The sequence below is a fragment of the Eucyclogobius newberryi genome, unplaced genomic scaffold, assembly GCF_026437365.1.
Source record: "Eucyclogobius newberryi isolate DKJ021-1_F unplaced genomic scaffold, fEucNew1.0.hap1 SCAF_14, whole genome shotgun sequence".
Taxonomy (NCBI): domain Eukaryota; kingdom Metazoa; phylum Chordata; class Actinopteri; order Gobiiformes; family Gobiidae; genus Eucyclogobius; species Eucyclogobius newberryi.
Genome location: NW_027315768.1, coordinates 12,508,866 through 12,521,510, shown reverse-complemented (window position 1 = coordinate 12,521,510; position 12,645 = coordinate 12,508,866). Strand labels below are relative to the sequence as shown.

General features: G+C 40.1%; 1 protein-coding gene across 2 annotated transcripts in view; it reads right to left on the bottom strand.

Moving 5' to 3' along the window:
• Positions 1-405: 405 nt before the first annotated feature.
• Positions 406-12,645, bottom strand: part of stk39 (serine threonine kinase 39) — a 33,568-nt gene continuing 21,328 nt past the window's right edge. Inside the window, exons 16-19 of one of the 2 annotated variants that reach the window (XM_072444315.1) lie at positions 6,360-6,412; positions 6,119-6,187; positions 5,214-5,278; positions 406-699 (exon numbers count right to left, since the gene is read on the bottom strand). In XM_072444315.1, coding sequence (XP_072300416.1) covers positions 625-699; positions 5,214-5,278; positions 6,119-6,187; positions 6,360-6,412 — 262 coding nt within the window. In that variant the 3' untranslated portion in view covers positions 406-624. The remainder of the gene's footprint in view (positions 700-5,213; positions 5,279-6,118; positions 6,188-6,359; positions 6,413-12,645) is intronic. The other variant, XM_072444316.1, reaches the window with a different exon arrangement.

Genomic DNA, 12,645 nt, shown 5'->3' with positions numbered 1-12,645 from the left:
AAGGTTTCAGGTTTCACATCTTTTTTCGCAAATATTTTATAAAGACTTTATTAAGACTCTTTAAACTGTAACATAATACTTATATTAAATTGTGTTTTTTTCTTTTTTGATTTAATGTTATCTTTAGTTCTACATTCCTTCTTTTGCCGTTCAATTTCCATTCATGCATTCGTAGTGAAGACAAATTGTAAATCTGCAGTGATTTTGGTCAGAGATTGTGCATTTTAGTATTAATTCTGGGAAAATATCTCTGAAACTTCTATTCATGAGGCTCTTTAGAATAACTGAATGGGAATTCAGCCCAAAGCTCAGGGGGTTTAATAGTTTTATTATACACTGTTGGCAATACTTAGCTTGTCCTTCTGAAATGTTTTCACAGACCTTACTACTCTTCTAAGAAGTGATTATATCTAGACTTTATAAAATAGCATTTTTGTGTATTTCTAGTTTATCAACATATTCAAGGACAAGTTTCTTCTGATTGTAATATTCATTTCCCAGCACACATACACAACTCTCCGCCCGCATGTTGCTAGAATGACTTAAATCTTGAGTGGCTAAAGCTGAGGAGGTGCAGGAGTGTCCCTCTGCCCTGAACGGTGTGGTCCGTGGGTGGAACAGGCATCAGCTAAGACTCAGCTGGGCGAAGCCGATCAGCTTGACCTCATCTGGAGTCTCCATGTCATCACAGCCGGACGCCTGAGCGGACAGGACACAGGAGAGAGAGACAACAGCAGGTGAGTCAACAGCGCACCATATGACTCCCCAAATTCAATTCACCCTCAATCCAATCAAGGAACATCCGGAAGATAGAACCCAAGATAATACACAGAGAGAGTTACTTTGTGATATCAGGAAATCGGTTTGTTTTGAATCCACGAGGCCATTTCAGAAACTATTGTGGCTTCGATTCCACCTCCATCAACAACACACTGGAAGTGGAGACGGAATGACTCCCGTTGTCCAACCTTTTTGTTCGCTTTCTTTGGGGTGCAGCCAACGCCCAAGTGTCAAATGTATTCAGCAAGAAAAAGTGGGACTCCCACTGGCTGAAAGTGTGGGGAAAATGTTGCAAAAAGGTCAAAGGATAAAAAGTAGTACCGTATAATGTTTAGTTTGAGACTTTTTCGGCCCATAGGCTGAACCCGACAGGACAGTGCAGCGTGAAATGGGGACGTGATTGGGGAATGACATGCAGCAAATTGTCGAGAGCCGGATTCGAGTTCCACTTATGACAATGTACAATGCAATAGAAAGTGGTTTAAACATTCAAACTATTCAAAAATATTTAAAAGATAGTTATTAATATCCATAACATTTTGAGACTTATTGTTGTTATATTAATGGTAATTGCTATTATTTTGGGTAATATCATACCATGACACAAGACGTCAATATGCCTCAATGACTCATGCCTTGATGGCACTGACTGTAAGCCACATGTCGGTCTGTTAGCCCCAGGGCAGCTGTGGTTACAGCCTACTAGTGAATAAATAATCAAATGTAAAGTGTTTTAGGACAAAGCTGGGATTAACTCTGGAACAAAAGTCGAACTAAACCTGTACTAAAGCAGAACTAGAGCAGAGCCAAACCAAGTCTACATCCAGACATAACTGAGCTCCAACCAAGATCCAACAAGGTCCAGCGTGAACGTACCCTAGTGTCCACAAAAGACTTTATTTAGACTACATTTTAAAGCCATTATAATCTGGATTATGCAATTTCCCCATGTGGGACAATAAAGGATTATTTTATGTTATCTTATGACACGAACAAACAAAACTACTTCTGTGGCTAAAAAGATATCACAAATTTGCATTCAACAAAAGCTGGATTCTGAACTTCTCCTACGTTTGCAATCAAAGCACAACCCTGAAAGAGAATATAGAGAAGCCAATATAAACTATTCATAAGCGTTTAATTTCTAGTCAAACTGTAGCGCTTCACTAGATAGAGACATTACAATAGATCGAAAAAGCCAGATCTATCTTCCTGACCAATTTAGTCCCCCAGCTGCTCCTGCCACCCACCACCAACTCTATAAAGAAAAAAACGTCTGCATGAAATAATAATAAATGCTCCTCTGACAGGGGTAATTATTCAGCGCGGGGCTCCGAGATGCTGCTCTCTCATAAGTCTTTAAACAGGCAGTTGTATTATACAGCACCTGCCGAGCTAACAGGCTAACATATGGAAATGAATACGTTCACACTGACCGGGCGCGCTCACATCCACTGTCCACGAGGTGCTGAGGGGGCAGAGAGACGACCCCTGCACTGCACATATGGTGTTTACCCACAGCTCTGCACCAACTACTAATGTAGCACTGTTTTCACACAGAAACTGCAGCGTAAAATAGCTGACATTGTGTGTATGTATATGAAAAAATTTAATATTATGAACCAGTGAACTCTGCAAACATTCTTCTGCTAATAACTTAAAGCTAAAAGCATTTCAGAGCAGGGGTTAAATGTTCACGTAATAGATGAGGAGTGGATGATATTGACTATAAATGAATATCTCTTTATGTTTTGTATCCCAATAATGATAATCAGACACATGTTAAAATGTGTCTTTAAACGTATTCATTGAGGTTTACTTATCAGACAATTGTAAAATGTCTGTAAAATGAATCACACAAGTGCAGAAATTACACTTTTTTCATTGATATACAGTTCTTTAAGTAGGATTTTTTACAATAAATGATACGGTACTGGTATACTCAATATTCAAATTTTCCCGAAGCATTTATGTATGTATTGCCCGCCTCTATCATAAATCTTAATCAAATTGACACAAAATAAATAAATTGTTAGACTATATTGGTAATATATTGGTGAAGTGTCTTACCTATCGATGCAACTGAACTAAAAAATATGTATATAAAAAAATATATATAATAATAATAATAATAATAATTTAAAAATAAAACTGCTCTACAAAGTCTGGGTGAATTTTCAAGTCTCTTTCTACACCAGTAACTTGTCAATACTTACACAAAACCTGGCGATACAAGCGTTTTAATACATTATCTATAAGCATAAAACCTATTATACTATCTATAAATCAATTAGAAGACCATATTGATAACCAAAGCCATGTTTGATCTATTATTAATACTTCAGCTCCCATAATAAAACAGTAGTAAAATTCTAACCAGTCAAGCCATCATATGGATATCAACCGTTGTCATTATTGTAAAGACACGATCTACTCACTCATCAATCAGGATGTAATGATTTAGCAGTACAATATTTAGTGCACTATTGTGAAGAGAATAGCAGAAATGATACTGTTTCCTTTAAAAATGCCTCGAGAATCATTATATTTCATCTCTTAAAAGCAATAGTTTTAGCGGTTGCCGCAACAAAACAATGCATTAAGTAATGTGACGATACATACAGTATTGTTGAGACTTTTGACAATATTCTTTAGTTATCGTTACGTGATTGCACAGTTAGGACCTTGTTTAGACGTCTTGTGCTATTTTGTTTAGTCTCTTCTTTGTTCTGTCTTGTTTGAAAAGAAAATAAACCTGTAACATCAGCCTTTTGTAAAAGAAATACAATATAACTGAATAATTTCCTCAATATCGACATCAGCACGTAACTGTCGATATTGGTTCACGAGGTGCTGCTTCATTCATGCATTTCTACACTCAAGGCTGCGCCATATGGCAAAAAAATGATATCGATAAAGTCCTCCGACAGTTCACTCTTCACTCATTGGTTGAATCCAGCTGTCACTCACTCAGCGCTTTCCAGAGGCTTTGAAATAGGGGGAAAGAGTGTGTTTGAGCAGACAGCTGCATTAAACGGAGAAATAGTGACTCATGATTTGACGATATCGCTGAAATAGCAGTTTGTCACAGGAATGAGGTCACTATTAGTCACCTTTATCACCAAATCGCCCAGCCCTGACCATTCTCAAAATAATACTGAATCGTGTGATGCTGCCGGTTCGATCCGACTTGTTGTTGTGATGTTGGGGTCACGTGTGCTCTGTGTTGTATGTACTCTCTGTCACTTTGAACCTTATGTAAATCGACCCCAGAATTACTAAAATATGAACTTAAAAAGACCATATAATTCACACACAATTATGGAAAAACACAAATATCTTCCAAGTTTTCCTGTTCAGTCACCTTTACTTGGTGTCATTTGTTCAGTAGTAAAATAGAGAAAAGTCTGAAGTACTGTGTAATCAAACACGTTACACTTTTTTCCCCAACGTTTAAACATTCAGAGCTCTAATCCAATCCAGGGCAGTTCAATTTCATTTTCTCAAGGGCCAGATTCTTTGGAGGGCCAACACACCTCGGTAATAGCATCTTGGGCCACACATCATATCCACATCACTGTTTCAATAACTGATTTGTGTGTGAGAAATAACATACAGAATCCTCTACTAACATTGCTTTGTAAAATTTCCCATCCAGTTCTGAACCAGGATTAAACTCGGACTAGACCAGGACTAACCCAGAATCAAACCAGGTCTAAAGCAGAATTAAACAAGACCAAAACAAGTCTAAACTAGCGCTAACCCAGGATTAAACCAGTAAACAAGATTTTTTGATCATTTTTTAACACCTGAACAATAGGCCGTGAGTCAGATTACATTCATATTGTAGTTTAACCCTCTTTTATTCAGCAACGGTTTTTGCTCTCCTGAGACCCAGCAAAAGGAAAATTATTCCAAAATGGTGACAAAACGGTATCGTCCCAGTCCTAACTGCAATACATTATAAAAGACAGATCATTATACAAGATTGAAAAATAAAACTATGCTAAATTGGACCGACACTGGGTCAGATGGGACTGATACGAGAGGAAATGGGACTGACATTATTATCATACTGACTTTATTCTTTGGGCTTCTTTTTATTTTGTCTTTTCGCTCTCTGGTCTTTGTCTGTTTGTGATTTATAAGAAGAAGAAGAAAAAGAAGAAGAAGAAGAAAATTATGACTGTCGGCTTAAAAAACATAGATTCACCGTTTACATAGACGACGGTCAAGAATAACCCTGTCGTCAGCGGTGCAGTGGCAGGCGCAGTGGCAGGTGCTTGTCCCGTGCCTGAGCTCCAGTCTGTCTGCACGGCTGTTAACAAGTCCTGCTCTCTCATTCCTCGCCTCTCACCCCCGGGCTGTTTATGGCCCGCCATTGTCAGCCCGGAGCGCCAGGCGGGGGCACCATCCATCAGGCGGGTACTCACCAGTTTAAAGGTCAACACTTTGAGGGTAGTCGGGTCGTCTACGATCCTCTGAAGGTTAGAAGCAACTGGAAGGAAACAAAAACACGTCGTCAGTGGCACATCACGCGTCTGAGGCAGGGGTCAGAGGTGAGGCAGGGGTCAGGGGTAAGGCAGGGGTCAGAGATGAGGCAGAGGTCACAGGTGAGGTAGGGGTCAGAGGTGAGGCAGGGGTCAGAGGGGACGCAGGGGTGAGGCAGGGGTCAGAGGGGACGCAGAGGTGAGGGTGAAGCCCTGGTACTACATAACTGCATTCACCAATATTCTATCCTTTAAAACCATTTTTTCCCCTCAGTGATTTCATGAAAGATGTAAATAGCTCCAGGTACTAAAGTATGTGATGCGACTAAAGGTCCACGTAAGAGAGGACACGTCTACTGTCAGTTTAATAATGGACATGTGTCCCATCTAAGACAAACCTGGAGGTGTGTTTTGTTACATTTGTGCAGTGGTGAAACGTAACAAAGTACAAAAGTAAAAGTATTGTACTTAAAGACTAAAAAAGTCTTTGAATACTTTGACTTCATTACCTTGGAGAGTAAGTATTTGTACTTTCTACTTCACTTAAATTTGATTTTGTCATTTATACAGAATCCTTGAACTATGTTGTTTCTTTTCTTCTTCTTTTATCCTGTGGGTGGATTCGATTTTTTAAATATATTTTTGCTGTTTTTCTATGTTCTTTTGTGCTCCGTATTTGCTTTCATCTATTTATTCTTTCTATTCTACAATTTTGTTCCAACCTGAAAACACCACTTTTTAGCTTGATGCTTTAAACCAACTGTTCAAATCAGTTTAAAAATCTGAATAATGCGTTACAGAATCAAAGTAGTTGAATGTTTTTTCGGGACCCATCTGCATAAACTCACCCACGAGAACATCTTGCCCGTTGACCAGGCCCGCGGACACCAGCTCCTGTGACACGCCCTCCGCTGTGTCTAATGGAGGAAAACAACATGACAAACACTGGCTCGCTGCATTCACTTAACCAGTAATTGTGTTATATATCGGATTAGATTCTGTCATGCCATTATCCATGACACGAAACAGAGCAAGGTGTTATCTCCGCACGAAACATACAATCAGATCAATCCATGGACGAGCACTCACCTCGCCCGGGAGTGAACTCAAAACGGATGTCATTCAATTCTTTTTTGGAGTTTCTGGGGGGAAAAAATCAGACAAATCGAGAAAGGTTTAATGCCATATAGCGATTTGGAAGCTCAGTCCGCTATTCCCACAACTTTGTCTGACAGCAAAATCAGGCAGAGAAATGTACGAGTCTGAAATGAAAGTGCAAAAAAAGTTTATAAATGGTGGCTCTGCGCAAACGGGGAAACTGTGTGGACGGATCACGGAGATGAGGAGTTGGAAGTCGCTGACACTGCAGCACTTTTAACCTATAGAGAATGTTGTCCTTACTAACTATAGGCGCATGCAGAGCTCTAGGAGAATGTGAATAGGACATGTCGACATAGTTTTAATATACCAAAGACAGGACGAGGCCGTAGTGTCCTGGATAGAGTCAAAGTTTCCAGTCGCGCTAACACAAGTATCACATTACAGTTCAATTTCTCACTATGCCAAATGTGATTTATAGTCTATTTACATAATGACGCATGAACAGCACTGTATATGGTTTATTATAGCTGCTTAAATCATATGCACTGGACTGGACAAAGCTGCATATGCAAGAAATATAAATATAGCTTGAGAAAATGAAAAAACAAAAGTGATAATTGAATCAATGGCAGTGCTGGAATTCACATAAGCTCATTAGGTCTTCTACAGCCACTGTTTATCTGTATTTTATTTGATTAATGTCTGCCACACGGCACAAATAATCGCAACAACAATGGAGCATAAATATAGGAAGAAGAATGATTATTGTCATTTTGTGAGTGACTTTGTGAGCGTTAAATGTTTTTCTTGCGCTGTTCTCTCTCTTTTTTATTAGAACATAGAACAATAAAAACAACAGAAAAACCACAACAGACAAATAATGAGCTGGACCAGGAAGAATAAGAGCATATTCATTTTGTCCATTGCTTTTTAAATTAGTCTATTATTAAGTGGACTCCAAATGTCAGTTATATTAGTCCTTAATAGTCCGAGCGGTTTGAGGAGTATGTCCCAAAGAGTGGATTATTATTTAAATTCTTGTATAGTAACCAACTCAAATGTAAGGCATTTTTGGCATTTGCTATGTTCCGTATAAATCAACACTTTATACAGTAGGTCTTTATTTGAAGAATAGAGTATATGTAACTTTACTACCTCCAAGTAACACTTGACAGGTTTTCTCATTTATTCTTTAGTTTGGCAGGATAGTGGAAAATATAAATTGTTTTACACCAATACAGTGTCAATTTAGGACATGGTAATTATCAGTTGGAAACAAAATATCATACTTTTTGAATGGGCTACAAACGGGAAGTTGAAACACATGGATGGATAAGGGTTTGGCTGTAGTCGACAGGGACAGTTTGGTTTAATACTACTAACTATTGACCCTTAACCCGAACCCGAACCCTAACCTTATCCAACTAAACCATGTCGCTATTGTGAAATGATACATTTTCCCCCATTATATAAAAAAAAGAAAAAAAAAGAATTGGCACCGAATGTGACATTTTTTGGCAGCTTAAAGGTGGTATGGACGATTTTTTTCAGCAAATTTTTTATCATATTTCCTCGTGGCGTGGATAAATCATTTCTTCTGCCACGTATCAATCATAAAACGCGCCTACCGCTCACCTGCAGCCGCGTCAGGCTCGTCCCCACGTTTCCGCGTGTCTAAGCGCATGGATCTATCATAATATAGTTCCCTCAGTGTACGGGGCAAAATGAAGACGGAGAAAGACAGTTCGAGCTGACGCAGAAGTGGACAGAAATCTACGGGAGACGAGAGATGCGATGCGCTCCGTTGCGCTAATAAACAAACGCACGTGTGTGTTGTATCAGTCCGCACGGGGGAGTGCGCATGCGCACTTCCGCCTGCGTTCTCAAATCGCCGAAAAATCTTCCATACCGCCTTTAAATAGCCATACACAATTGTCATGTATTTTTAGAAAACAATTGTGTAAATTAGACAAGCTTAGGCACTTGTTCACAGAATGTAAATACCTCTCCGTACTCAACATCTGCTGCCCATGTCCAACCAGGAAGTACAATAATAGATATCACCAAAATAATAGTGAATGAGCTGTCATAAGCACTTAAACAAAGGAGCACTCCCCCAATCACACCCAGCCTACATTCAAAAATGTCAAAAACACTTTACTAACTGAGCTACTGCTGAATGGTAGGAATTTGTTTTTGGTATAAAAAAGGCTAAATGATAAGTTACTTGCTGTATATACACACACCACACTTGCTTACATCTGATGTGGGCTCAGTCTGGTCCCTGTTTAGCCCAATTTTTTGTGCACATCTTGTTTATGCCAATTATGCAAAGCTTGGTCGTCATTTGCAAATGTTAGTATCACCAAATGATTTATCCCTACATTTCCTGTACTTGATTTCTCTTGCGTTTGAACCGGTGTGAGGATTTGAAAGTGGCAGATGGATCTAAACACGACTGGTCCCAGAGGCAGTAGTTTAGGGCCTGTGCCAGAGACGCAAGATGGATCAAAACTCTGTCTAAACGATACACGCCATGAGTCTGTCTGCTCTGTACTCAGCACGTTCAGAGAGATTGCAGGGATGTCAGCTTTATGGATGGTTTGTGTTTCGTAGGATCACACCTAAAAAGTTGAATTTGCAACGAAGTGCGCTCCAGGTGTTTAATTTAAAGGTTTAAAGCAGAGCATTAACTGCATTTCTCTATAATAAAGAGGTAAGGGGATCTGAATGGGAAGAACTGATGTGAAATAAACCTGATAAATAATCAGGCTAAACACCAACTAGAGCCTTATACACAAAAAAAGACAGTCCTGCACTCTTCTTGCATCCAATGATAGACTTTAGAATATAATTATACAGTGGTGAGTTCTGTATCCTTCTCCTGTAATGAACCATAGAGCTGAACCTTAGAGCTGAACCTTAGAGCTGAACCTTAGAGCTGAACCTTAGAGCTGAACCTCAGAGCTGAACCTTAGAGCTGAACCTTAGAGCTGAACCTTAGAGCTGAACCTTAGAGCTGAACCTCAGAGCTGAACCTTAGAGCTGAACCTTAGAGCTGAACCTTAGAGCTGAACCTCAGAGCTGAACCTTAGAGCTGAACCTTAGAGCTGAACCTTAGAGCTGAACCTCAGAGCTGAACCTTAGAGCTGAACCTCAGAGCTGAACCTCAGAGCTGAACCTTAGAGCTGAACCTTAGAGCTGAACCTCAGAGCTGAACCTTAGAGCTGAACCTCAGAGCTGAACCTCAGAGCTGAACCTTAGAGCTGAACCTCAGAGCTGAACCTCAGAGCTGCACCTTAGAGCTGAACCTTAGAGCTGAACCTTAGAGCTGAACCTCAGAGCTGAACCTTAGAGCTGAACCTTAGAGCTGAACCTTAGAGCTGAACCTTAGAGCTGAACCTTAGAGCTGAACCTCAGAGCTGAACCTTAGAGCTGAACCTCAGAGCTGAACCTCAGAGCTGCACCTTAGAGCTGAACCTTAGAGCTGAACCTTAGAGCTGAACCTTAGAGCTGAACCTTAGAGCTGAACCTCAGAGCTGAACCTTAGAGCTGAACCTTAGAGCTGAACCTTAGAGCTGAACCTTAGAGCTGAACCTTAGAGCTGAACCTTAGAGCTGAACCTCAGAGCTGAACCTTAGAGCTGAACCTTAGAGCTGAACCTCAGAGCTGAACCTTAGAGCTGAACCTTAGAGCTGAACCTTAGAGCTGAACCTTAGAGCTGGACCTTAGAGCTGAACCTTAGAGCTGAACCTTAGAGCTGAACCTCAGAGCTGAACCTTAGAGCTGAACCTTAGAGCTGAACCTTAGAGCTGAACCTTAGAGCTGAACCTTAGAGCTGAACCTCAGAGCTGAACCTTAGAGCTGAACCTCAGAGCTGAACCTTAGAGCTGAACCTTAGAGCTGAACCTCAGAGCTGAACCTTAGAGCTGAACCTCAGAGCTGAACCTTAGAGCTGAACCTTAGAGCTGAACCTTAGAGCTGAACCTTAGAGCTGGACCTTAGAGCTGAACCTTAGAGCTGAACCTTAGAGCTGGTTGGAGGGAGTCAGCTCCAGTGGACGTGTTTGGATCTATAGATCATCAGGTCTGTTCTCATGGGGGAAACAGCAATAGATGGAGCAGCAGCATCAAAGACATTTCCAGAGTTAGTAAAGTGCTGATTAAACGCATCACAAATATATATTTTTGATGTCAAGCTGAATGAATCTTTAATCATTTCATTTGGTAAAGAGGGAGAAGAATTTTGCAAAAAGGATTTAACCGTTTGCCAAAATATTGCAGAATTGCCCTGTGATTCAGTGAAAGTATTGACGTAGTAAGATGTTTTGGCTTTACAAACAGTAGAGACATATTTACTGTGCTTATGACAAAACTGCTGCCAATCTGCTGCTGATTTGGTTGCCTTGGCTTCTGCCCAGGCTTCGTCACACTCCAGATAATACGAGACCCTGACTCTTTTAAGAGGGGCATGTTTATCAGTTATATTATAAAATGTTTTCATGAAAAAGTCCAGTGCTGTGTTGGGTTCTGGAATACTACTGGTAAAACCAATGTCACTATAGAACAGATCAAACAGTAAAATACTTATAGGACCTTTAACAGTTACACTTGATTTAAGAAACTGTAATACATTTTGTGTTCCGCACACACCCAATAGGACAGTGGTCACTCAAATCAAGAGGCCAGACACCACTACGTTGGTGATTCTGAGGCTTGTTGCTTAAGATGATGTCCAGTAATGGACATGACAGATACAGAAAGAAAAGCAGCTATCACACTCTTAATTAACAAGAATTTCTATGTAACTGCAGCAGAATAAATGTTTAACATTTATAATTTTGTTCTGCTCATGTCCCATTATTACTTTCTAATAATAAGGACAGCAATTGTAATTATTATTATTTGTTAATTTGTTGCTGGGAACTGTGCATGATGCTGTAAACATGCCAGATTGTAGCTAAAGAAAAAGAAGAGAAAAGTAGCAAACCCTAATTTAACATAGCTAGCGCCCATGCTAGCTATAATTGTCAGGAATTTGACAGTTAAGTCCAACTCTATAATACAATAATAATAAACATATTGTGACATGAATATCACGATAACATTATTCAGACTCCTCGACACTCTATCCATTCTCCACCAATATTATGTCCTCTTCTCACTGCTGACACCTACTGGCCAGCCTCCATCTACACAAATCTCTTCTTACCAAAGGCAGTTCCGCATGCAGTCCACACTCCTTTGATTTGAATTAACAAAGAAAGCACATCAAAAGTGACCTCTCCTCCCTGCAGCTCATTGAATCAATCTCATTTACATCGGCTCCTCTTTGCCTGTCGAAGCAGCGGCGACGCAACAACTGTGGGCGTGTTATGAAAGTGGGAAAGTTCCTCTTCAGACTGCTGACACCGGCACCCTCTGAGACCTCGGTGACTTTAAGGGGGATGGAAAAAAGATTGAATAACTTCCAGGCAAAAATGTTGACAAAGATCCAATCACAGTCCAAATCTCCACCCGGAATACTGATGAGGCTCGTATTACCATAACCCATGCAGAGCCGCGCTAATTCCCTCATTAATTAAGAGAGGAGATTAACTTGCACTCTTAAATCTAATAAAGTTGCAAGTGGGAATTTCTAAAGGATATTATTACTTGAAAACATTTGCTTCAAATATGAAAACCACAACAACAGAACATAATATTAATGTTGTTGTGATAGTGCGTTCAAAGTCGCAAGACATTATACCATTACACTGAGCGGTAGTTAGAGATGCACCGATTGCAAAATTCTTGGCCGATACCGATTTCCATTTTTTAAGGAGGTCTGACCTGCCAAAACCGTTTTTTCCAATATCGATTTTCTATCTAGCAACTGATTTTCCCACAAACTGCCCAGTATTATATATATGAAAAAGGTGCATGTATACAGGACACACCTTTTATAATGTAAAATAAACTATATAACTATATATAAAAATAATATATACAGAACAGGAACAAAAAGCAGCGTCATGTCTGATTGGCTGCTGCGCCGCCTCGCCGCAGAAAAGTTGAACAAATCTGAACTTTTCTGAGGCGAACAATTTTAACGCCTTGAAGCTTATGCCTGACAAAGCGTCTAGAGCGGAAAACGCCAAAACGCACCCTGTGCGCCGCGCTCCACGCCGAAAAAGCAGGAATCGCGCCGTGGAAAACGCAGGAGGTGTTCGACGTGCGTTAACATAGACTTTGAATGTAAACTGGAGGCTTTGGCCGCCGCGCTCTGAATGATG